At 45.8% G+C, this 25,282-nt stretch overlaps 1 protein-coding gene and 1 long non-coding RNA gene across 3 annotated transcripts in view; one reads left to right on the top strand and one right to left on the bottom strand.

Moving 5' to 3' along the window:
* LOC115079857 overlaps positions 1-8,483 on the bottom strand; it is a 39,165-nt gene extending 30,682 nt beyond the window's left edge. The window contains exons 1-2 of the long non-coding RNA XR_003853414.1: positions 7,932-8,483; positions 62-104 (exon numbers count right to left, since the gene is read on the bottom strand). This is a non-coding gene — a long non-coding RNA (uncharacterized LOC115079857). The remainder of the gene's footprint in view (positions 1-61; positions 105-7,931) is intronic.
* A 1,257-nt stretch (positions 8,484-9,740) lies between these two features.
* The window catches only part of LOC115079590 (LON peptidase N-terminal domain and RING finger protein 1-like), a 37,622-nt gene continuing 22,080 nt past the window's right edge, over positions 9,741-25,282 (top strand). For both annotated transcript variants that reach the window (XM_029583258.1, XM_029583259.1), the window contains exons 1-6: positions 9,741-10,830; positions 14,085-14,203; positions 16,845-16,967; positions 19,916-20,038; positions 20,564-20,744; positions 23,871-23,967. In XM_029583258.1, coding sequence (XP_029439118.1) covers positions 10,524-10,830; positions 14,085-14,203; positions 16,845-16,967; positions 19,916-20,038; positions 20,564-20,744; positions 23,871-23,967 — 950 coding nt within the window. In that variant the 5' untranslated portion in view covers positions 9,741-10,523. The remainder of the gene's footprint in view (positions 10,831-14,084; positions 14,204-16,844; positions 16,968-19,915; positions 20,039-20,563; positions 20,745-23,870; positions 23,968-25,282) is intronic.

The raw sequence follows: 25,282 nt of genomic DNA, 5'->3' as shown, positions 1-25,282 counted from the left end.
CATTATTACTATTGTTATATAATATTTTATCGTATCATCTCACTTTGTAACTGCTCCTTACCTTCCTGCCACTCGGTATTTGCAAACTTTGCTCCTCATATTGCCTGAAAAGAAAAAGCAGATAAGTCTGACTGTTTCACTTATTAGCTATAAAGGTCTTTCTCATTGTTATCTGTCACGCATTTCCTGTGTCATCCAGCAGCCTTGTTCTTCCTGGCTGCAACATATCCCTCCTCCCTACCCTCAGTGAGTGCTCTCTTACATAAATATGTGTAACCCTGATCCGGGCTGTACTGTAGGTGAATGAGGCTCACACTGGGTGCCAGGGTTGTCTCTCTATCTGCCCCAAACAGAGATCCTCCATTCTGGGGAAGGATAAACCTCCAAGGCCAATGGCATTTTGTATATTTTCGTCTTCTAAGTGCCAGGATGGTGATCCAACATTAACAAGTGAGCTAGTAAAGTTTATGTTGGCACCCCATCCTGGCATAGAAGACACAAGTAAAGATATGCCTTGGCCTTTGGAGGTTTATCCTTCCCCAGAATGGAGGACCTCTGTTTGGGGCGGATAGAGAGAAAGAGAAGGACAATGATAACTATTTGGCACAGTGTAATTTCCTTCTTGTGACATTCATTTTACTGAAATATATTTTTTTGTATCTGTGTCTGGGGTCCCTTGATTTCTTCCCTGGGGTCCCTGCTGTTCTCTTCTGGACCTTCAGGGCTTCCCCTGGCTACTTTGAATAGGTTCCCCCTAGTCCTCTAAGGATTCCCCTTCCGTCCCTGGGATCCTCTGCATGATCTTAATTTGTCTTCTTCTCTTTTTTCTGTCTCTGTTAGGTAAGCAGCAGATACTCTTCTTTCTCAATTCTTCACCCCAGCAAGGTACCGGATAGGTATCCATTCTTCTTCCAAAATATGCTGAGTGGGCAACTGAGTCTCTCTGGCTGAATGATATGGGGGTTGACTGTAAAGACTTTAAAAACCTCAAGTCACATACTTCCCCTCCAAAACTCCTTTACCAGAAGATTCCCCAATGTAAAAGATAGCACATGCTTCCATAAAACCTCTGAACTTCCAGTGAACCATCCATCCCGACACATTCTGCATTTTAAGACATAAACCACATTCTGTAAACTCTAGTGGCTAAACAGGGGCCACATGAGATTTATCATTGTCTTTCTCTGACTTGCCAAAAAATATCAGCCAATGACATTCAGCATAGAGCTGACACTGAGCGTTGTCTTCCAAAGAACAGAAAAAGCATAGGATTTATTTACGTTAATATTACTAATACTAGAATCGCATACTAAGTTGCTCCTCAGAGGACCCCGAGACTGAAAGACTCAAAATGTTCCTGAAAATAAATGTTCTCTTGTCTTAGAGTTACTGGGATGAGCCATGAAAGCAACACACATTCAAAATGTAAAGGAGGAAACTGGGTACGGATCACAAGGTTATTCAAGAGAGGGATGACCCAAGTCAATGACTCAGAGAGCGAATGTGATCTGAACTTCTGGATACTTTGTATGAAGTAAACACGGATACAGCCGTGTTATAACACATACATGCATATTTGGATATGCGATACATTACATTTCTAACAGGACTTCTGGTTGGTTCAAATGAAGATCACATGACTAAAAACAGCCTGAAGCAAGCTCTTAGCCTCTAAGAAGATACAGGTAATCCACACAGCAATGGTCAATCTGACGATCTCATGCATTGGAATGGGAGCCCCTCAGCTTGACTTAAAGGCTTCTTCTTCCATTGTTCTTTCAGAATTTCACTTCTGCCTGCAAGAGACAGTTGACACTATTTTGGATCACAACACTGGTGGGGGAGAAGTGACTGGGAATTGCTCCCACTCCCTTTTTGGACCACAGGTGGAGTGAGACACGAGGTGGGGAGGGAGGGGCAGTGGGGGTGGGGAGGAACTTTGACCGTCTATTTTTGTTTTTGATGCTTTCAAAAGATGAAAATAATGCGAAGAAACTAAAAAAGCCCCAAACAAAGCAAAATGAACCCCCATCAATGATGTGAATCAGAATGAACTGCCCTCCCGCCACTGCACACCCTAGTAATATCCCAGAGAGATGTGGATCTAGCTCAATGGTTCCCAGCCTTTTTGGGTCACTGCATATCATGGCACAACATCACCTTGTCTCGCCCCTCACGCCCTGGCATCATCAACTTCTCTTCCTTTCCCTCTCCCTCATCCCCTGACATCATCACCCTTCCTTCTCTTCCCTCTCCTCCCACACCCTGGTATCATCACTTTCCCTTCCATTGTTCTCCACTCTATGACATCATCACCTACCCTTCTCTCTCCCCGCCCCCCCCCAATACCATCATCACCTACTCTTCCCTCTCAACGCACCCCCTGGCACCATCACCTTTCCTTCCCAACTCCCTGGAACCAGTAATTTACTGTTCCCCCCCCCCCCAAGGCACTCATCTGTCCCTTCTTCCTCTCCAAGCCATTCATCTGACCCTTCCTCCTCTCCAAGCCATTCATCTGACCCTTCCTCATGTCCCTTGGCATATTCATGTTTCTTCTCTCCCTCCATCTGCTCCTCTGCTCCCAATATCCTGCAACAGCAGACGTTAGCGAACAGCGCTTGCTTGCTGCTGCTTCTTTCTTCTCCGCCGACTTCCCTCTGTAGTTCATACTGCGCAGGGTCAGTGGGTCTCACAAGATTGCAGGCCCCCCCCCCCACCCCATTCAGTTTTGATTGTAAAGGAAAGCCAGCAGAGGACGGCAGTAGCAGCAGATAAGCGCTGTTTATTGACTCCCCCACCCTCAGGAGGAAATCCTGCTGGCCGTGTGGCGGGAAGGATAACATTAAGACTTTGCCACAGCTAGTAGGGGCAGCAGCAGCAACTCAGACCTGCCTCCACTCATCTCTGGCTAGCTGGGGGAAGATTTTGCGGCACACCTTTTGAGAAACACTGCCCCCGGAGGGAGCGTGGTAGATTGGAGTTGGACTTTGGTATATGAAGTAGTGTGTGTGAGTGTAGTAGCAGTGAAGGGAGCCGAGAAACAGAAAATCTGCATGAAGAATTACTAGAGACAATGTGCCAAGCTCCTGGTCAAGTCCTGATTTCCTGGGCATATTATGCTGCCCCAGCTGTGAGCGGTTATAGTTAAGTGAGTGGGTCCCCCGCGACACACACACACACACTTTGCTAAATGGTACAACTAGGACAGAAAGGATTTATTGGGTAGCACCTATCTAGAGTGGATACGTTCAGTAAAGAATAGGCAGGAAGATCCTTCCATGGGAAAGCTGGGGAAAAGCCACACACTTTAAAATCTTGGCGTTTTTCTCTGGAGTAGCATATCTGAGGTATGAATAAGATGTACCACTGATTTTTCTGTTGAACTGAGAACCATATTCCCAAAGCTTCAAGTTAAAATGGTCTAGAATTGCCTGCGAGATAGAATACTTGATCTCTGTATTGGAAACTTTGAACTCAAACCTAAATGAGCGTAGACAAACAGAAGCTGTGTACACTCAGACTGTGCCTGCAGAGCAGCATGGAAATATTATCTCCTGTAAATAAAAAGGCAGACCAGTTTTGGCATCGCAGCTTTTGGGGTTGCCAGCAGCCATCTCAGGTCCTGAGGCACAAATCAGTGCTGCCACAGCGAGGATGTGATCCCCCTTGCTTTTGAGTGCTTTCACCCCCAGGCTACTGCGCCAGCTGTCTGACCACAATTTAAAACAACCCTCAGACCATTCAGGACACTGCCTGGGAGTGACTGGTTCCATCACTACCACCCTCCAACATCACCTTGAATCATCAACATTCATGTGTTTAGCTTCCAGCTGTGCGGTGCTGCGTGTGCCAGAATCTTATGAAACAAAATCATTTTGTTTGTCTAGCACTGAACTCTTTTTTTTTTTAATCTATTTATCAGGGTCCAGAATGCCTCCACTGCACGGCCGTGCCTGGTTTTTGTGCCTCTGCAGGGGGCTAGGGAAAGGTAGTTATGGCGGAATAAAGGCGACCGACTACTCAGCCAGGTGAAAAACTGAGTTAACAAGTATGTTTTAGAACAAAGTGCAGGTCACCAGCAACTTAACCTTGAAAGCTGTGGCAGGTAGAATTAATTTTGTATAGAACATTACCTCAGCATAAAAAAATAAAAATAAATAAATATATATATATAGAACTATACTTAAATTAAATTAAAGCAAAGCAGCATAGAGTCAAAGGCTGGGAACAAAAGGGTGCCTCATGTGGTCATTCTACAATAGTTTTCCATGTCTGGGATCAGTTTAATCAATGAACATTTCGATTGGACCTGATGGAAGACTCCTGTGGTATGAAAAGAGGTGACTGCTTCCGGGCAGAGCTGTAACCCCTGGGGCCAAGACAAGAAAACAAGATAGCAGGAGACTGGTAAGAGGAGCGATCCAGTGAGGATGAGAGGGGTCAAAGCTGGGGAACAAAAAGATTGGAAAGGGAGAACTGGAGGGTGAGCGAGGTGGAAGAGGATGGATGAAATCTAGCTATGAGGTAGAGAAGAGAGAAATGGAGATAAAAAAAACGAGGGAAAAGTAAATGCTGGAGACAGATGTAGGGAAGGAACTAGAGAGAAGAAACAGAAAATGGAAAGGAGACCCTAGAAAAGGACTTAAGAAGAAAACCAACATGAAAAAAAAAGAGAGAGAGAGACAAGGACCAACACACTTAGAAAAATAAAATATCTGGCAATAAAAAGATAGAAAAAAATATTTTCTATTGAATGACTGGAATCTCTCACCTTTGGGAATGTGCATCTCCTTTATATTTGTATTTTGCACAGTACAGGAGGAAATGCATTTCTCTTTCTCCAGAGTTGTTTTGCAGTCCGTGTTTGACTTCTTGGAGTTTCTCTTTCAGTTTTTGTTTAAATGTTTCTGATTTGTAGTCACTTATTCTGTATTTGGTGAGGGTCTGTCTTTGTTGTTTGTGTGTGTGTGTGTGTGAGTGTGTGTGTGTGTGATGGTAGCGAGGGATTCTGCTAGCATGTAAGTTCTGTGTAGAGATTTATAGTAGCCCAGCTCATTCTGGGGGTTTTTTTTCCCCCATTAAAGGTGTATTGGTGTTCTAGCGCACAGTGTAATGTTGCTGCGCTGCTTTTTCATATGTAGGGCTGTTGCTACTTGAGTCCTGGCAGTTAATGCTGTAATAGTTTGCTGTACAGATTGTAAATGTCTTTTTTCTATTACTTATGTTCCTAGTAGTGGAATGTGTGCTGCTATAACTGGAGATGACATTACAATGTGAATATTTTTTGTAATGGGTAAATTTCCCAGTTCTGTTCCGCACCCGCTGTAGGTGGGGGGCGAAAGGTGGATGGGGGTGTGTGTGTCAGAAAATAGCACCAACAGTACTTAGGGACAGCAGAAACCTAAACTGATCATGGACCACTTGAAGCAGAGTCTCAAATTGCCCAGATTTTCCACAGACTTTCTAATGTACTGAACTCTAAATGAAGGAGATTTTCTTTTCTTTCGTGAAAGAAAAAGATGAAATGTCAGTGTTTTAATGGGATAATCCTGATAGTTGGGAGGCTACTGCAGGAATAGCATTTATTACTTTTTTGTGCCTTTATTTTCAATCTTGTATTATATCTGTACAAAAGACTATGCAAACAGATAAACTTTATCTGTCATATCACACTGTGAGGCTGATATTTAGCGCTACATAGCCTGATAAACAGGGACTTATCCGGCTAAGTGGCAGCAGCTGAATAACCAGCTATGTTCACTGGCCGCCACTAAGCTGGATAAGTATTTATCTTAGCTGGCTAAGTAGTCAGATATCTTGGGGGTGGGCAATTATGAAGTTAAGTTAACCAAATAAGTTAAGGTCTAAAGTTATCCTGATATATTCAGCAGCAGAGCCATGCCACTAAATATCTCTTCTAAGTTATCTGGATAAGTTATATCCGGATATCTTTAAATATTGCATCCACAATGTATTGGTACCTGAGATTGATAACATAAGTTGAACATTTTTGCATTTTTTTTTAACTTGAGGAATCAAAAAATTGTGTTTATTATATATATATATCAAGAGAGAGAGAGAGAGAGAGAGAGAGAGAGTCTGTCCCTTCTCAACAAGAATGATTGGAGAGACTGTTTCCAAAAATGTGTGAGGTTTTGGGCAAGGGCAGCTCAAGGCAATCTGCTGCCTGAGGCGAGGGATGAGATGGTGCCTCCGCCTACCCAGTATAAATATTACACTGGGTCCCAGAATACCAATACATCACCTATTGAGGAAACAAACAACCCCAATTGCTCTAGATCCCTACACAACACTACAAGCTAGCAGAATCTCTCACAGAGCAGAGACAGACCCTCACCAGATACAGAATAAAGAATCACAAATTAGACAAAAACTGAAATGGAAACCCCAAGGAGCCAGAATCTGTGTGTAACAATGGAAAAACAGAACCACCATTCCTCATAAACAAATAAAATCAAGAAACATAAAGTGTCAATTATAATAGTAAAACCATACTAATAAAAGAATATTTTAAAACTCCTGATAAATAGAATAACTTCTATTAATTAAAATCATATACATTTTTTAAAAATTTCCCAAGCACCATTAAAATATTTCAAAACAGCACAGATATCAAATAACACCCAATAATAAAAATTAATAAGGATTTTAAAGAGTCCCTGCTGTCCATACCTGGGAACTCTTGATTTCCAGTCACCTTGAGATTTTTGTGGATTGGGGGGAGCCACACACATTTCATTCTCTCTCACACTTACACATATTCATTCTTTCATATACTCCCTCACATGCTCTCACACACACCCACTCTCTCTCTCACAAATGTTCTCACACACATTAATTCTGTCTCATACACATGCAGGCTTTCACACTACAAGCTCGCTTCCTCTCTCTCTCATACACACGCAGGCTCTCTCTCACACACACACAAACATGCAGGCCTCACTCTCTCTCTCATACACATATGCAGGCTCTCTCTCTCTTTTCTTACCAGTAAAGAAACCAGAACAGATTTTTTTTTTTTTGTGGGCTCAAGATTAACATGGGTGGGCAGTACAAGTTGTACTCTTATCGATAAATAATGTCTTAGACTTCTAAGTATAACAGCTGTTATGCATCATGAGTGAACTTAATTTTTTAATTCACTTATTTCAAGTACTTACCAACAGTAAAATATCCTTATTAATGTATATTAACTTATTTTACATTTATTGCAGTTTATACATACACAAGCAGAATATCATATTAAAAGCAAAGAAAAAACATATAGCAGAAACATCTGATCCAATCATTTAATAAAACACATATCCATGTATTCTTTCATGAATTCCCTCTCCAGAAAGGCAGAGATAATAATAAACTACAATAAAACATAAGCAATCATAATCATAAGAATAGGTGGAGAGCAGAATCAGCACTGTTCACATTACAAACAAACATGCAAAAAAAAAATTCTGGTGTCATCTCAGCAAAACAAATTCCCTCCACTGCCAAATATTTTGTGAAGTAACACAAACCCCTGCAAAAAAAAGATATCTAGAACCTTGCCATACCATCCGGTCACAGCAATAATTCTCAGGATTCAAAGAGCAGCAACCTTATCTAGGAAAAGGCGGCAGTACACATATTATACCAGGCCTGGAACACTAATATACCAGCTATTGGCCAAACAGAACAACCTGTAATGCATTTCTGTAGAGAAACTACACCTCAGTTACACACAGGCAGAACACAGACCAACCCTCACCTAATACAGAAATAAGGGACTACAAATCAGAAACAGAAATGTGTAGACAAAACCAAAATGAACAGTGGAACTTTAAAGAAAGAGCCAAATACAAAAAATATAATAACTCACATTCCCAAAGATGGCATGTCACAATTGCTAAAAACTCAACCTTTTCTTTTACCTTTGTTGTCTGATCTTATTTTTCCAATCAGTTGCTCCCGGTCTCTTTTTTATACTTTCTCCTTGTCGGTCTTATAATTCCTTTATCAGGGTCTCTCTTCTCTTTCTGATTCTTCACTCTATTTTTCTTCCCTTCCTCCGTCCCTCCCGTACACACTACCTCCCTCTTACAAGCTGTCTCATACACACACACACACACACACACACAAGCTCTCCCACACACATAAGCTTGCACTCTCACAAGTTCTCCACATAAGCAAGCTCTCACTCATAAGCTCTCTTACACACACAAGTTCTCACATGATCTCCGGCACAAACACAAAAGTTCACATGCTCTCCTATACATACATACAAGCTCTCACTCTCACATACTCTCCCATACACACACGCAAGTTCTGAATCTCACATGCTTTCCCATACACATGCAAGCTCTCATTTTGACATGCTTTCCCTTACACACACGCAAGCTCACTCTCTCATGCTCTCCTACACACATATGCTTGTACTCTCACGTTCCCCCATATGCACAAGCAAGCTCTCACTCTCACATGCTTTCCCACACACAAGCTCCCAATGTTCTCCCCCCCCCAACACACACACATGTTCTCACATGCTCTCCTCCCAACACACAAGCTCTCACATGCTCTCCCACACACACGGTCATCTTCAGCCGCTGGCGGTTTGGCCTCCTGCTATCTTTAGCCACCAGCAGCTTGGACTCCGCTAGATGGCCCCACAGCCTGCTCCCTCTTTTGCCATCGGATCTGGAGTTAGGCAATTAGTGCCCTGTGGGCTGGCACCCCGGGCGATTACCCGATTAGCCCGCCCCTGCTCACATGACCACAGTTTGCAGGCAGAGCAGGAGTAGAAAATCCAGACAATTTCCAGTTTTTCAGCAGGAATTCCGGACAGTTGGCAACCCTAGGGCAAGGCAGGCACCGTGAGGCAGATGCCACAGTGGAATTCTGAAAGAGGCATTTTTTTGCCACCTCAAAATTCTGCCGCCTGAAGCGGCTGCCTCGCCCTGCCTCATTATAGAACTGCCCCTGGTTCTGGATAAGAAATTCTTCTGGTGCTCACATTATTCAGCAAGCACGGAACAGGGAAATTCCCAGGACAGTTTTATAAGTAGCAGCATTTATCTGGATAAGTGCACTGTTGAAGATACCCGGATAAAGTTATCCTGCCAACTGTAGTTTGATACTCAGCGCTGTCCCACCTAAGTGTAATCGTGCGCTGGGGGTACATTTTCTGCGGTCCATGGTTTGCCCCGGCAACATGTACCTGTTAAATGCGAGGGCATTTCACCCTGCAGGTTTGTCTGGTTAACTTCCCAAGCTGGCCGGCACAGCTTTTAAAAATTGAATTCGTTCGTGTTTTAGAAAACAAAATCATTTTCGTATTAGGTCCCTGGTCCTTAGTTTCTGTTTTAGCTTTTCTCCTCTTATTTACACGCGCATTCCACCCCCCTCCCTCTATGTTGTGCCTCTGCCTTTCCTGGATCCAGTCCCCGTCCCCCCCCCGTTCCTTAAAATGAAGGCAAAGTCATTTCATGTCAATTGTCGGTGAGGAAACCCGCAAACAAGCGCACGGCGAAACGGCCCCGCCGCCCCCGGTTCCAGGGAGCCGGCAGCGACGCGCAGGGTAAATCGGGCCCCCCCCTCCCGCTCCGGGAGCTTATGAAACCCCGCCGGCGGCGCCTGTTTCACAACGGGGGGGCGGGGCTGGGATCTGTCCCCGCCTCCCGGATCCGCCCCCTTTATGTAACATGCGAGGTACTTAGGGCGGGGATTGCCAGGGGCGGGGGGTTGCGCCCTTACTGCCTAGCGGGCACAGGTTGGGGGGGAAGGGAAGCGGACTCGGCGGGGACCGGTTCCCCCCCCCCCCCTAGCGGAATCTCCGGCTCTGCCAAATCGGGGGAAACCGCCCCCCCCCCCTCCAACAGCAAAGCGCAAAGAAGGAAAAGCGGGGACGCGGCGGGTTTGCTTTCCGCGCTCTCTTCTTATCGCGACTCGCAGGGGGGCGCGCAAGCCAGGACCGAGAGCCGCAATGATGCCTCTCGGACCTCCGTCTCCTTGATTTGCACTGCGAAGAATTTCCCAGGACAGTGGCCAGGGCTAACTGGACTTCATCGGAAAGTTTGTTGACCAGGGTGGTAGGGCTGCCCCTGGAGAGAGGATATTTGAAATGAAACATTAGAAACCTAGAATACGACCCTGAGACTACTTCAGTCTGCCCAGTTTCAACTTCTGCTGCACTGCCGTGGATCCAAGCTGATCTCTGCTTTTCCTATCCCTTGTGCCTGTTCTGGGCTTTCTTGAATTCTGTTACTGTTTTGGTTTTTGGTTTTTGTCATCACCACCTCCTCTGGGAAGCCATTCCCAGCATCCACCACCCTTTCCATGCAGAAATATTTTCCAATGTCGCTCCATGCATTGCCTGACTTTATTTCGGCTTCGTTAGAAGAATCTGGACCTACGATTGCCTTTTCCCCATCCCTCATTCTTTTTGTTTTGGACTTGACCCCGTGCCTGTCAATAGGGAAATAGCATTTTCTGTGTTTTTTTTTTTTCTTCAGGATTCTGGCTGAAGAATGGACCTCTTCCACTGTCCAGCTTGCCGTGGCTTTCTCTGGGACCCTGTCACGGTTTCCTGCGGGCATTCCTTCTGTAAGAGGTGCCTGGGGAGCTCCTTGCCCTCCAGGTGCCAGGCCTGCAGGCAGCGGCTCAGCTACATGGGAATGAAGGGCTTGAGGAGCAATGTGGTGCTGGCCAGTCTGCTGGACAAGTGCCTGGACCGAGACACCAAGGTGAGCCGGCTGAAGAGCAACCTGCGGGACCTGCTGGACGGGGAAGACTACCAGCAGGCGTTGAAGGTGGTCCAAAAAGGTGTTGACATGGGTAAGGCAGGAGGGCAGACAACGGAGTAACAAAGTTCTTTTACTTCCAAAAACAGAAGCTTAGATGTCTCTAACTTACAGAAAATTGTTTTAAAAATATTATAATTGTGGTTTTCTAAACATAGGAGAATGCTTTCCGATCTGGACAGATGACTGCAATTATTTGAAATAATAAAAATAAGATAGACATTTTTCGCTCCAGAAAATAGATCCTTCCAAATCGTGCAAGACAGCAATGTATAGAGGTTACTGGTTCTGTGCGAGATTGATCACTATCCATCGCCTTCTTTTTCCATTCACATGCTCAGGAAGTCTAGCATTTACAACAGAAACTCCTGCAATATAAATAGCTATATGATTATGAGGGTTTTAAATAACTTTTTTTTTTTTTTTTTTTTTTTTAGAAAATTCATATGTTTAAAAGTGAATACATTCAGCCTTCTCCGTTTTGCTATAGGCACTGAACCGTACCCTAATTACCCTCCCAGCTCTGAACCTAACTTGGGAGGCCAGTGCGAAGGTTTTCTGCTGTGGTGAAGGGGTGACAAGGTTGCATAATGGGAGCCGATTCCATGTTGTGTAACCTCTGCGTGCACTGCAGACACCATGCATTGTATAACAACGAGGAGGGAGCAGCAGGAGTAAGTTATGAAACGGCTCCAGCCTGTGAAAATAAAATCTACGTTGCTTATGCTCCAAGAACTGTGACACCCAACCTGCCTGCTACTGAATTGTGCCCAGTGATGGCATCATTTTTATTATATAAAACAAAGTGCGTTCCGTAAGCAATCTTAATGCGATCATTAGCTGGATTAAAATAGGTTTATCTAAAGCCTGTCGTGTGATACTCTCCCCCGTGTCAGGGAGCAGTACCGTAGCTGGAGAATTCAATGCCCTGTGCTGAAACAGAGTGCCGCTTTTTGCAAATGGGCAGCAGTATCCTTTCTGCCAGCGACATACCATCCCTGACAGCTCAGACTATTTCCCTCTCAAACAGGCTGATACACAAGAATGCGCGGGAGAGCCGGTGAGCGCCCGCTCTCCTGACGCGCGCACAGGCCACTCTTCTGGGCGCGTGATACGGAAAGCCCAGGTATGTAAATTAGGGCTCGCGGTAAAAGGAGGCGCTAGGGACACTAGCGCGTCCCTAGCGCCTCCTTTTTGACAGGAGCGGCGGCTGTCAGCGGGTTTGACAGCCAACGCTCAATTTTACCGGCGTCAGTTCTCGAACCCGCTGACAGCCACAGGTTCGGAAAGTGGACGCCGACTAAATTGAGCGTCTGTCTTCCAACTCGCGGGCCGCGGGCAGATTTTTAATTTTTCTTAAATTTTGGGGCCTCCGACTTAATATCGCTATGATATTAAGTCGGAGGGTGTACAGAAAAGCAGCTTTTTTCTGCTTTTCTGTGCACTTTCCCGGTGCCGGCCGAAATTAAAATGTGCGGCTTGGCTGCACATTTTACTTTCTGAATCGCGCGGGAATAACTAATAGGGCCATCAACATACATTTGCATGTTGCGGGTGCTATTAGTTTCAGGGGGGGGGGGGGTTTGGCCGCATATTTTCGACGCGCTATTACTCCTTACTGTATAAGGGGTAAAAATAGCGCGTCAAACGCGCAGCGAAACGCGGGCTACCAGTGCGCTCCTTCGGTGCGCACTTTACTGTATCGGCCTGAAAGATGTGCCCTGGCTAGGGTGACCATGTCCGGGGGGGGGGGGGGGGGAGACGGACAAGCTGAGCGAGCCCTGGTTTCACTTCCTGCATCCTGAACACATCAGCTGGGGAGGAAGGACTCTGAGAGCTAAAGCCGCCTGGCTTGAAGGTGCTGCAGGGAGAGAGGAGGAGAGTGAGGGCCTTTATTTACACCCAGGAGTGCCTTCTTTCCACATCTGCCTGTACCACTCGGGGGATTTATGCACTGTACAAATGAAACAAGTTGAGAGTGAAACTCAACGGGATGAAATTAGTCTGAAAAGCTTCGGCTTCAGTTTAAACACCATTGCCAAGCCGTCTTAAAGTTACCATTGAAGCTTGTATGGTTTCTGAGTATTGCTTGTAATCGCCTGAGATTTGCGGATCTAGAGAGTCTGGGAATGTTACTAGAAAGGTGTTTCGAAACACTTTTTCTGCTATAAGTTGATATATAGGAACATAGAAATGACTGCAGAAAAGGACCAAACGGTCCAGTCCAGCAAGCTTATGGTAGCATCTGCTGCACCATACAGGTCTCCCCCATACTTATCAGTTTCCAGGACTGTCAAAGTCAGGACCCTTGTTGGTTGCTGTCTGAGTCCAATTCCCTGGTACCTCTTGCCGTTGAAATAGAGAGCAATGGTGCAGTTGCATCAATAGTATCAGGGTTATTAGTTAAGAGTAGTAACTGCCACATCAGCAAGTTACTCCCATGCTTATTTGTTTTCCCAGACTGTAAAATTCCTGTTCTTATTGGTTGCTGTCTGAATCTAATTCCCCTTTTCCCCCTGCCATTAAAGCAGAGAGCAAAGATGGAGTTGCATCAACAGTATGAAGGCTTGTTGGTTAAGGGTAGTAAGAACAGCTACACCAGCAGCGGATCTCTGTGTGGGTCTTGTGTGTCTGTTTCACTTAAGTCCATGGCACTCGCCCTCTATCTGGAGGGCCCCTGCAGACAGCAGCAGCAGTGAAAGAGACAGTGGAGCTGGAGCTCCAGTGGCAGAGGCACTGATGCAGTTTACTGGGAAACACGGGCTCCAGAGGAGATAAAACAAGGGGGAACAGCAACATCTGGAGCCTCCTGTTGGGGGTCCCCATACATACCCAGATGCTGTGATGGGCCGTTCCAGCCTGTTTAGAATTTTATGCTGCATTAACATGCATCTGTTCCCAGAGTTCGGAATTGTCCATTTTCTCCCTTTTATTTATTTTTTTATATACTTATTTTAAATCATAGCCTACAACTATGCAAAGTTCTAGGCGAGGGACAGCAGTACATGCATATTTCAAAATATAAATAACTCTTTAGACTTAATTGTTTTTCAACTTTATCCTAAATTGTTTTGTTTACCAACTCCACTATCAGTGCGGTAACCATAGCATGATAATGATGGTAATAACAGTCCTGGTTAATAATGTCCTTGTTTATCAGGAGCTGCTCCATTGTTTTGATTTTTCCAAGGCGGGAGCCTGCCTATCCCTTTTAATGATCAGAAGGGTTGGCATTTACTTCTTTCTGGTGCCGGCTGTTTTGCTGAAAGGAATTTCGTCTCATCACAGACCCCGAGGATGTGCAGCTCAGGATCTGGCGCTCCGAGGTGCACGTAGCCTTGAAAAAATTCCCAGAGGCCCTTGAAGATCTGGAGGTCGTTTGTAGGAGGGAACCTGAAGGCTTTGAGGTGAGTCTGGCTGCTGGCTCGTATAATCTCTCATTAGTCACCATATAGCTCCATGTCAAAAAAAAAAGGGCTTTACCTCATTCTGGTGCATGGATCTGAAACCAGGGCTGCCTGTCCGTGCACAGAATGGCGTAATACCAGAACTGGCTCAGTCTATCCCCTTTGACATGGTTGGATATCGTCACCCTGTTCCAGGGCTTTCCAAACCTGTCTTGGTGAACCCACAAGCAGTCAGGATTTCAGGATATCCACTCTGAATATGCATGAGATTACTTTCTTACTGCTGCGGGACCAGTTTCGCAGCTTTTACCGTGAGACTGGCCTCCGGCAGCAGGAGATGATGTCAGGATAAACGCAACTGCTGCTGCCTGGGGTTAGGGACATGTGTTGCCACTGAGCGGATTGGGCAGGGATAAACTAAACCCCTGATCGATCCAATGCCCTGCAATTTATCACAGTCCATTTGTGATTTAACTACTCTGAATAATTTTGTATCATCTTCAAATTTCATTACCTCAACTCATCGTATTCCTTTCTAGATCATTTTTAACTATATTGGAAAGCACTGGTCCAAGTACAGATCCCTGAGGCACTCCACTGTTTACCTTATTCCACTGAGAAAATTGACCATTTAATCCTACTCTCTGTTTCCTGTCTTTAAATCAGTTTTGTAATCCATGAAAAGACATCGCTTCCTATCCCATGACTTTTTAGTTTTCTTAGAAGCCTCTCATGAGGGACTTTGTCAAATGCCTGAAAATCCAAATACACTATATCTACCGGTTCACCTTTAGCCACATGTTTTGTTAACTCCTTCAAAACAATTAAGATTTGTGAGGCAAGACTTCCCTTGGGTAAATCCATGCTGACTGTGTTCCATTAAACCATGTCTTTCTATATGCTCTGTGATTTTGATCTTTAGAATCGTTTCCACTATTTTTCCCGGCACTGAAATCAGGCTCACTGGCCTGTAGTTTCTTGGATTGCCCCTGGAGCCCTTTCTAAATATTGGGGTTATATTAGCCACCCTCCAGTCTTCAAGTGCAAAGGATGATTTTAATGATAGCTTAGAAATTTTAACTAATAAATCTGAAATTTCATCCTTAAGTTCCTTCAGAACCCTGGGGTGCATACCATCCGGTCCAGGTGATTTGCTACTCTTTAGTTTGTCAATCTGGCCTACTACATTTTCCATCCAAGCTAGACACACTTTCTGACTATAATATAGTTAATAATGAGGCAGGCTTCTGTGGAACTGAACAGGTTCGCTTTGGATTTGCTTTCTTTCTCATTTGCCCCCCATTTTATACTTTCCAGCTGATAAATATGCAAAAGGTCATGCATAATCATATAGTGGGTGGAGGGTCTTTGCCGCATTGCAGGTCTTTTTCCCCCTCCCCTTTTCTTCGGGGGGAGGGGGAAAATCCTCTCACTTCTGTATGCCAAGCTGTATGTCAGAGTCAGCATTTTCTCCATCTGAGATGATGTTCCTACCTCATGTTTCTACAACATGCACCATGTGAGAACTATATTATTTCTGTAATATATAAGGATGATAACAGGAAATATATATATATTTTTATATATATTTCCTGTTACTATTCCCCACTTATTATCCTTCATTATACTTTTTTGCCTTTCCTCATTATATTATTCCCAGTCTGTTGTTATTATTATGAATCTTTATAAGTACCATGACTATTATTATTGTTGCATTATTTCTACGACATGTTGATGTCATCATTGGTGGTCATACATGTCATTCAGCTGAGGCTAAGCAGTGATAAGCTCTATTGCTGGCTCATCCCACTTAAGAAGGGGACATGTAGGGAGATATCCCATGTTTAACCACTGAAAGCACCAAAAATGAATCATCATAGCCACAGAGGGATGCAGACAAATACATTGACAGGCCAAAACACTGTCACAGCTAAAGAAAAGAAACTTTGCTCAGATGAGAACTTTAAACCAGAATTGAAGGATAATATCAAGATCTGTTTGTTTATAAGCTCCTGTGTAAATAAAACCAAGGCAGAGGGACAATACAGCAACATAAGCTCATAAGCAGAAGTCACAGACTGTCCAAGGGAAGTCCAGAGGTCAGAAGGACCCCCACCCTTGGATAAAGGGGGAACATTCTGAAATGTAGAAAATGCTGATTCTGGCATACAGATGTGGCAGGACCCCTCCCCCCCAAAGAAAAGTCCAATTCTGAGGAGAACACGTTGTCTGTTCCTTATCTTAGGATCATGAAGTGGGGAGGGGACCTGGAAGTGTCCTGTAGCAGACAGGTCCCTGCACCCCTAAACTGACTTACACTCTAATAACAGTAACAACATACGGCACTTTTTTCACTGTCAGGGCTGCTTCAGCTGCTCGGCAGCTGTACTGCAGTTGGGTTTGGGAGAATGGTTATATGCGACAGGGATGAATTCCATGGGCTGAAAGAGGGTAATTAGGATTCAGCTATGAACCATCTTCTAGCAGGCCTCTCTTCACCCAGCATGGCGCTTAGGGGATGTGATGTTGGTGGGTGAGGAAGAAGAAGGAGATGGGAGTAGTGGAGTATTTGTTTCCAGGAGGAATGGTGGCGTGCTGGGACGTGGTAGGGAATCTTCTCATGCCTTGTCTTGCTTTTCAGGGCTTCTATCGGAAGGGGAAGGTGCTCCTGGAGATGGGTGAGAAGGCGGAAGCTCTTCACCAGTTCCATCACTGCCTAACCTTGAACCCTCATTTCCCTGCGGCTCAGAAGGAGATTGAAAAGGTGTCTACTTGCCTCATGGTGCAATTCTAGAAAAAGGCGACTGATTCAGAAGAAATTAGAGAGCCAAAAATAAATCAAATACACTTTTACAACACAAAGTCTAAACTAGAGCTTTGAGTAGAAAGCATTCTGTTTTGGTTTGTTTAAATAGGGCAGATTAAGGCTTCTTCTGCAGAGTTACCTGTAGGATACATAGCTGCCTCACGACAGGGTCACAATCCATATATTTTAGGAATGTGCATGGGATAAATGTTCATTTCATTTTGTTTTTATTTACGATTTTTTTTCTCCATTTTTTGGCATGCACTAAAATGCAGAAATGAGAGAGACATTTTTAAAATGCTTTTTTGTTTCTTGTTGGATGAGAAAGGACACAAAATGAAATGCATGCAGTTGTGATTTCTGGCCGCACTCACCCAAAACCCGGGGCAGCGGCCGGAATCCCGACGCCGCCACGATTTCCCCGAACTCAGACGCGGCAGGCCGCCGCACCGGGGCCGCCGCTGCTCTGTGCGAGTGTCCCTAGGTGATCGCGCGCGTATGCGTCTCTCTTCAATTTAAAGGGCTTGCGGCGTGAAACTTCCCGCGGTGCCCACTAATGACATCACTGCAGCCTCCCTATTTAAAGCCCGACCTGGCCTGCAGTAGACGCCTCAGCATCAGGTCGAGCTCCTAGGAGTAGCTGGTTGCTTCTCTCCGTGTTCCTGACTCCGGACCTTCGTCTTGCCTCCCTCCTGGACTGCTTCTCTGACTCTTGACCACTTGCACGTCTCCTGGATTCTGCCTTGATTGCCGCCCGTCTTGATCATTCGCTCGCTTCCTGGACTTCTCTTGATCACCGTCTGCCCTGACCCTTGGTACGTCTTGACTCCTGTTTTCGCTTGCTGTCGTCATGGGATCCGCATTGACCTAAGTACAGCCGGCCCCGGCACCTGGGGGCTCACCCTGCGGGGAAAGAGGGCTGGTATCGGTGAAGGTCCCGTTGGCTCTCCGCACCGGTCAGTTCCGCCAGCCGACGGCAAGGACCTGCAGGTAGCAACAACCTCGCCTCGGTCCAAGGGTCCACCCTTGCAATAACCACATAGAATTTAAAAATGTGATTAACCCTCCCCCCATTATCCTAAAATCACTTCTGTAGAAACCACATTAAGATTATACTCTGTCCTCGTGAGTTGAAAAGGAAAGGAATTGGAAAATGTTATGTAAGATTGACTGGGTGGGGGGCAAAAACAGGCCTAATTTTTGAGGACATCTGCAATAACTATTTACGAAAAACATTTGCATTGCATGTGATCCAAGAAACCATCAAGGCCTCGATCATTTTTCTAAACAGTGAGAATGCTGGGACGTATGTAATATTGAAACTCTTCAAATGTTTAGGAGATTCATCTAAAATTGGCAACTCATTTTAAGCTTAACCATCAATCTGAATTTTTTTCCTCTCCGTACTTTTGTCGTGGAGTATGATTGGGCTTTCTCATGTGACCCTCACAATAACATAGGAAATGATGGCAGATAAAATACCAAAATGAGCCATCCAGTCTGCCCTGCTGGCTGGTTAGGGTTGTGACTGCCTGCTGTTTAGAGCTGTAATTGCTACTCCCCAATTACCCTCACGCAGAAATGCAGCAAATGACATTAGTGCTTATCCCCTGCCGTTTTGAATTCCCTGACCATTTTTGGCCTCTGGGATAGGCAGATTGGGAACCTCGGTGGAAATGTGAGGAGGAGGAGGAGGTTGGGGAGCTCGGAAAGTGTATGTGCCCCATACTGTAGGGACATGGCAAACTCTGTTAAGGTTTTCCGTTTACAAACTTGTTTTATGATTTCATAAGGAGTTTTAAAAAAATACCTTAATTGCGGCTTGGAGGCTGATTGCTTTGTGAGAGCCCAGCAAGCGGTGAAAGGCAGGGGTGGCTCAAGGCAATCTGCTGCCTGAGGGTGAGGAATGAGATGGCGTTCCCCCCCCTCTCCGCCTTTTCCATACACCCATAGACACTCATTCACTTCGCTCCCCCTCATCCATACTCTCATGCACTCTCATTGTCTCTTCTCACCTCGATTCTCAGCCACAGGACGTGCGCTCCACTTCCTCCTCCTCCAGTAGCTTCGGCCCACTCTGCCCTTCTTTTATTTTCGGCGCACGGCCCAACACTGTTGCTTCTCCGCCTGCGTCTTCAGTTTCCCGCGGAGGAGGGTGACGCTCCAGCTCGTCTTTCTTGCCGTGCAGCATCGGGCTTCACGTTTTCTTCCGGGGGGGGCACGGGTGCTGATAACTCCTCCTCCTTCAAGCGTGCGCTGCTCCAGGCCCTTTCTCTTCCGGCCTTCTGCACAGCAGGGCACCCGGAGTTTTTCGGGTGTTGGCCTGGAGACCCGGCAATTCGTTCAGCATTCCAGAGTCTCCGGGCCAAATCCGGAGAGCTCCCGGGTATGGAGTTGTGAGGCAGCCGCGGCAGGGGCAGGCGGCGTGAGGCAGACGCCACAGCGGCGCTCCGAGAGGGGCATTTTTTTTTTTTTTTTGCCGCCTCAAAATTCTGCCGCCTGAAGCAGCTGCCTCGCCCTGCCTCATTATAGAACCGCCCCTGGTAAAAGGTACGGAAGGTTTAACAGACGTTGCTACGCAAACACAGCAAGAAATTTTCCTCCCAGAATGGCTGTTGTCACTCTTGGATGTCCAGTATATCCAATAATTACATCACCGAGATGGATTATACTGCTGTGTCACTGTGTATTAGCATTCCTGCGGCTAACCTCTTCTACGTAATGCTGATCCGTCTCCCCCCCCCACACACATACACAGTCGGAACAACCAAGCTCTGTCCTTGCTGAGCCGGCATTCTGGGGAGGGAAAACCTGACAACACAAAGGCTTCCGAGCAGAGCAAGCTGCTTCAGCACTCCTGTTAGCTATTTATAAATGACGGCTTTACACGTGCCCTTTGCTTTCAGATCCTTAGTAAGGACCTCATTCCTCAGCCCGCCATTGTAACCAGGCTCCTGGGAGTGACCAGCCTGTACTTGAAAGATGCCAGCACAAGGTCAGAGGAGTCCGGGAGAAAACCAGACAGACAGGTAAGCGCAGCACGCGGTGTATGCGCCCGAGAGTGCTTGCGTATGCAGCAGAGATTGGTGTAGGTTTGTGTACAACGAGAATGGCATGGTATGACTGCAGAAGGAACTCCGACCTCTACACTTTACTACTTCACTGAAGGCATGGGGGAAAAAAACATCTGCATCCTATGCTGACTCCAGCAACAGGACAAACAGCAGCCCGGGCCCTTGAGCTCCACCATCCTTCTCTTAACACAAGCTTGATTTAACCTCTGGGGGCTCCGGGGGGGTGATGAGATCTTTTTAGCCCAGCATCTGTTGCTTTAAATGGGGGAATATTCAGGTTGGTACTGCCTGCTTTGTACACGGACTGACCGTTGACCTAGACTCTTAGGGCAGCTACCACACTTCATCAGCCTCCTACACCTAGGGGACGGATGATTACTGTGAAACTCAAAGTAAGGTGGTTATTGTGAGGCTTGTGGTGGTTTTATGGGGTTTTTTTTGTTGGGTTTTTTTTTTTTTTATGTTTGAAAAATGACCCAGGATTTGAAGGATGAGGTACACGCTAGGGAGAGCCAGACCCTTTCCATGCAAAGGCGCCAGCCCGCATCATTATCCACTGCACCTCGCGTCCCTTCAGATGGTGAAGAGAGGACGTGGAAAGTTTCGGAAGATGCTGCGGAGCCAGGGGAGAAGACGTTAGCTCAGCACTTTAAGCCCAAAGGTTAGTGGTGAGTAGGGACTTAAGTGTGCATAATAAACATCTGTATTTAAATAGGACTTACCCACACAGAATCCCTCTTGTATTGGCCGTATTAAAAAAAACCAAAAAACAAAACAGCTATTTTAAACTTGCATGTTTATATAGAAACATAGAAACGACGGCAGAAAAGGACCAAACGGTCCATCCAGTCTGCCCAGCAAGCTCGTAGTAGCATCAAAAGTATCAGGCTTATTGGCTAAGGGTAGTAACAGCTGCATCAGCAAGATACCCCCACTCCTACTTGTTTTCCCCAGACCTTAAAATTTAGTATCCTCGTTGCTTGCTGTCTAAGTCCAATTCCCCCCCCCCTTCCCCCCCTACCATTAAAGGAAAGCGTAATATTGGAGCAGGGAGCAATAAATGTCCTGCATACTGCAGTACCGCATATTTTATCTGATCTCTGTCTTTACAATTGTTTTCTCGCGCTTAAAATTCCTCCAATGCCTTTTTTTTTTTTTTTTTTTTATAGGCCAGGTATTTTTTAAAATTAATTCTAAAAGCAGTAAAATATAATAATAAAGGCAAAAATGTTTTAACAGTGCCAGCCTGGGAAAACATCAAGCCACTGATTCACGCATCAACCTGTCGAATGTCTTTTTGAATTTTGAGGCTGTTTTTGCCTCCCTGGCGTCTTCCCTGGGAGGCTGCTGTGTGCAGCTTCCCTTACCTTTTCAGCGTGTTATTCCCACCCCAGCCTGTTTTCAGATGTATTCGCCACCGGAAAAATGCTCGCCTCTTGTAGCTTCCTCCTCAGTGATACCTTCCTCCCCTCACCCAGTGCACCTGAGCCTGAGCGGTTCCTGTTTGCTGGTGCAGGCACGCCATCCCGAGTGGCTACAGTAATGTACACCTCGAGGCTTGTTGGGGGTGGTTTTCAAATAGCCCACCTAACTGCAAAGCCCCCACAGGTTGTAGTGAATTTTCAAAGGGGGGAAACCGTAACTTCCCCTTTGAAAACTGCTTACCTGGGCTAAAATACCTGCGGGGGCTGTGCATCTGCAATTTGGGCAGGCAAAGCTTAGTTGGAAAGCAACTGTTCGTCAATGTGAAAATCGAATGGGCGCCTGTAGTTTCTTTAACCCCCTCACTCTGGCTGGTGGAACATGCGGAAGCCATTACTTAGGTTTCAAGCACCCCCTCAGTATACTTTATTTTATAAAAAGTTATTTCAACTATCCTCAAAGAAATGAACCACAGTCTGTCCACAACTAAAACCTTTCTAATACATATTCACCTCCAAACTTCCCCATAAGCATGCAGCCTCCTCTCTCATACACACACACACACTCCCAAACACGCAGCCTCCTCTCTCATACACACACACTCCCAAACACGCAGCCTCCTGTCTCAGACACACACACTCCCAAACACGCAGCCTCCTCTTTCATACACACATACTCCCAAACACGCAGCCTCCTGTCTCAGACACACACACACACTCCCAAACACGCAGCCTGCTGTCTCAAACACACACACACACTCCCAAACACGCAGCCTCCTGTCTCAAACACAGGTGGTTTGCTCTCTTTTTCTTTAAAACCTTCCCAGCCTTTCATCTGTGTCCCTTGTGCTACCTGCCTCTTAATATGCTCCCTCCCTCTCTGTGCTCCCTCCCCCTCCTCTGTGCTACCTTCCTGTCTCTAGTCCCCTCCTTCCCCATGCGCTTGTCTTTTTCTCCCTTCTCCCCAGTGCCTTCCTCTTTATCTCCTTTCCTCCTGTGTTTGTCTCCTTTGTGCCTCTTCTCTCTTCCTTCCCTTCCCCCATCTATCTGCCCTCCTTCATGCTCCCAATATACCTCTCCCCTTCCCTCTGACCTTCCTTTCTTCCATCCATACCCTCTTTGTGTCTCTTTCCTTCCTTGCACCCCATGTGACTTTCTTCCTTTCCCTCTCCTTTTCTCTGTGTCCCCCTCTGTCTTTCCTCTTTCCTCACTCTGTGACTCTTGATTGTCTCTTTCTCCACCTTCCCCTCCTCTGTTCCTGTATCCCTTGCCTGGCTCGCTGCAGCCCCTCTCTCGGGTCTTGGCCCAGCACTCAGTGAGGGAGGGGGGGGGAGACCCAGAGGGCATTGCTGCAGAGATCATGGAGCCACTGGGAACTGAGAGCTGTGCTATGCCCCGCCTCCTCTCTCCATTCCATCCAATCACAACAAGAGGGCAGGGACACAGCACAGCTCTTGGCCTTGTCTTTCCTTGTAAGGAAGCTGTGGGAAAGAGGAGCAGCCTCTTGCCAAAAACGTATTTTCAGTGTCCGGTCAGTACTTCTGACCGGACACTGTACAGCATAGCTAAAAACCTGGCTGTCCGTCTAAAACCAGGCAGTTGGCAACCTTAGAATCAACCACCCCTGTTCTAGATTGTCTAGCCTGTTGGAGATTTTTGGTATTATCCACAAAAAGGCAAATCTTACCCTATAGCCCTTCCACAGTATTGCTTACAAAAAAATATTGAACAGAATTGGACCATGGACTGATCCCTGTGGCACACCACTGGTAACTCCCTTTTTCTCAGAGTGAACTCCATTTACCACTATTTTTTGTCACCTCCCACTCAACCAGTTTCTAACCCAGTCAGCCACTGTAGTGTTATTCCTATGGCACACAGTTTGTTTATAAGTCGCGTTCATCTTGTGATCCAGTTTCATATTTCCTTCTGCTGAAGTTTTCCAGCTTTGATGCTTCAAGCATTTCATCGATGTAGGCAGGACTGAGAGAGTGGCTGATGGACAGCGAGCCAAGCTCATGCAGGCTGTGTATCACAGGCACATCCATTAGAAAAAAAATCAGGGGTAAAATATTAAATAAAACGTGTTTGTGAATATGGCATGTCTCTTTATCGACTAACCAGGAAATTTTAAAAAGAAAGCTCCAGATAATGAATTAATAGGAATCTACAATAATGCTGGAAGGTCAGCTAAGATATCTTCTGTTTGACTCTGCAGTGAGCCATGATTGCACTAATGGTTGAGGGTAGGATAAAGCTCATTTCTCTGATGGCTTTTATGCTTGCAGTGGCTTAGGATGAATGGGTGCCCCCAGTTGGTGGTATGAGCTATGCCTGATTCTGTCCTTCTATCATTTTGCGGTTAGTTGCGGTAGAAATGGATGAAACATGCAGCACCCATTATGCTCCTGCTCTTCAGGACCTGCTGAGCATATCTGATTTTGAGTGTTCCCTCTGTATAAGGTAAGTCAACCACTGAGGAAGATAACTAAGTGTTGTGTGTGGAGCAATATTTCTTTATGTCATTTGCTTTTTGTAAGGCTGGTTTTCTACTTGTAATGACATAAGTGTCAGCTGGTCTGCTTTGGCTGCAAGTTAATATGCTAGGTAGCTCTTACTGTTGTAGGGTGACCCCAAATATGGTGCACACTTTTTGTTTGTAGTCGCACAAGAGGCTCTGGGTGGGGAAGACCCATGGGTTATCATGTTAACCGTGTTTGAAAAAATGTTTTACAGATCTGTTGTGTAGTACTACTAAAAGACCACTAGATGGCACCTTAGAGGTGTGAGCATTCTATTTAGTGGATGATGAGTTATTTGGGACACGTTAAAGACTTTGTGCTGTTAAGATTGGATAATCACGGTTTAGCAGTCCCGTGGTGGGAATGTGACCTTTTGGTTCTTGCACTTATTGAGGAAGGGCAGATAATAGGGATCTCCAGTATGTGACTGGCTGGAGTAGCCATCCCATGGGCTGGCAGGATGCAGGGACTCTTCCATGTGGGAGTAGAATCCTGTGGGGGGCTCTTTCCCTCAAGGAGGGAGACTCGTGGCCATGGAGTGGTGTGGAGTAGTTTCTTCCATCTCCCGAGGAATTAACTCGGAGATGAAGAAGAGACATAATGAGGAGGCGAATGAAAAAAAAGAGGTCATTCCTCTCTCTGAGGAAGTGTGCCAGGAGTTCAGGAGTGGGCTGAGTCTGAGACGAGGAGTTCCCCAGAGTGCTCCAGGGAATCTGCACTGGGAGAGAGGTGGAGTGAAAAATCACAAGGGAGGTCGAAGGCCAAAGAAGTGTGAGTAATTCATGGAACTGGGAGCTGCATTTGGTCTCCATTGGATGTGAAATTTGATATGGGCATGCTAAAGGTGAACACCTGTCCCTAACAGGTTTGATAGTATTTAAGAAGACTATGAAAGGGGAGACCGTCCATTTGGTTTGGTCCATGGAAAAAAGTTGTGTGAGAAAAGGTACTGAAGAGGAGGAATGTGCCATTATATTCCGAAGTAAATTGGGATTTTATGTGATTCTGACTGGAAGCCCATGCATTTCTGATGAATCCAGTTCTTTACAGTGCAACCTGCTTCACATCCTTGTATATAGTTGCTGGTTTGTTCATCCAGAAAAGTAAAGTTTAGCCAGCACTGGGGTGAAGCATGGGCTCAGAGTTCATGGTGGGGAGATGATGGTTATCCTCCCTGTCCGGTCAGTACAAGAGGAGAATGGAGTTGTCCACTAATCCCATTGCTGTTTTAAGGTCCATTTCTCCATCTGCATGAC

This window comes from Rhinatrema bivittatum, chromosome 18, assembly GCF_901001135.1.
Source record: "Rhinatrema bivittatum chromosome 18, aRhiBiv1.1, whole genome shotgun sequence".
Lineage (NCBI taxonomy): Eukaryota > Metazoa > Chordata > Amphibia > Gymnophiona > Rhinatrematidae > Rhinatrema > Rhinatrema bivittatum.
Note: the sequence above shows the minus strand (reverse complement) of the source record. Positions and strands in the feature narration are given on the sequence as shown.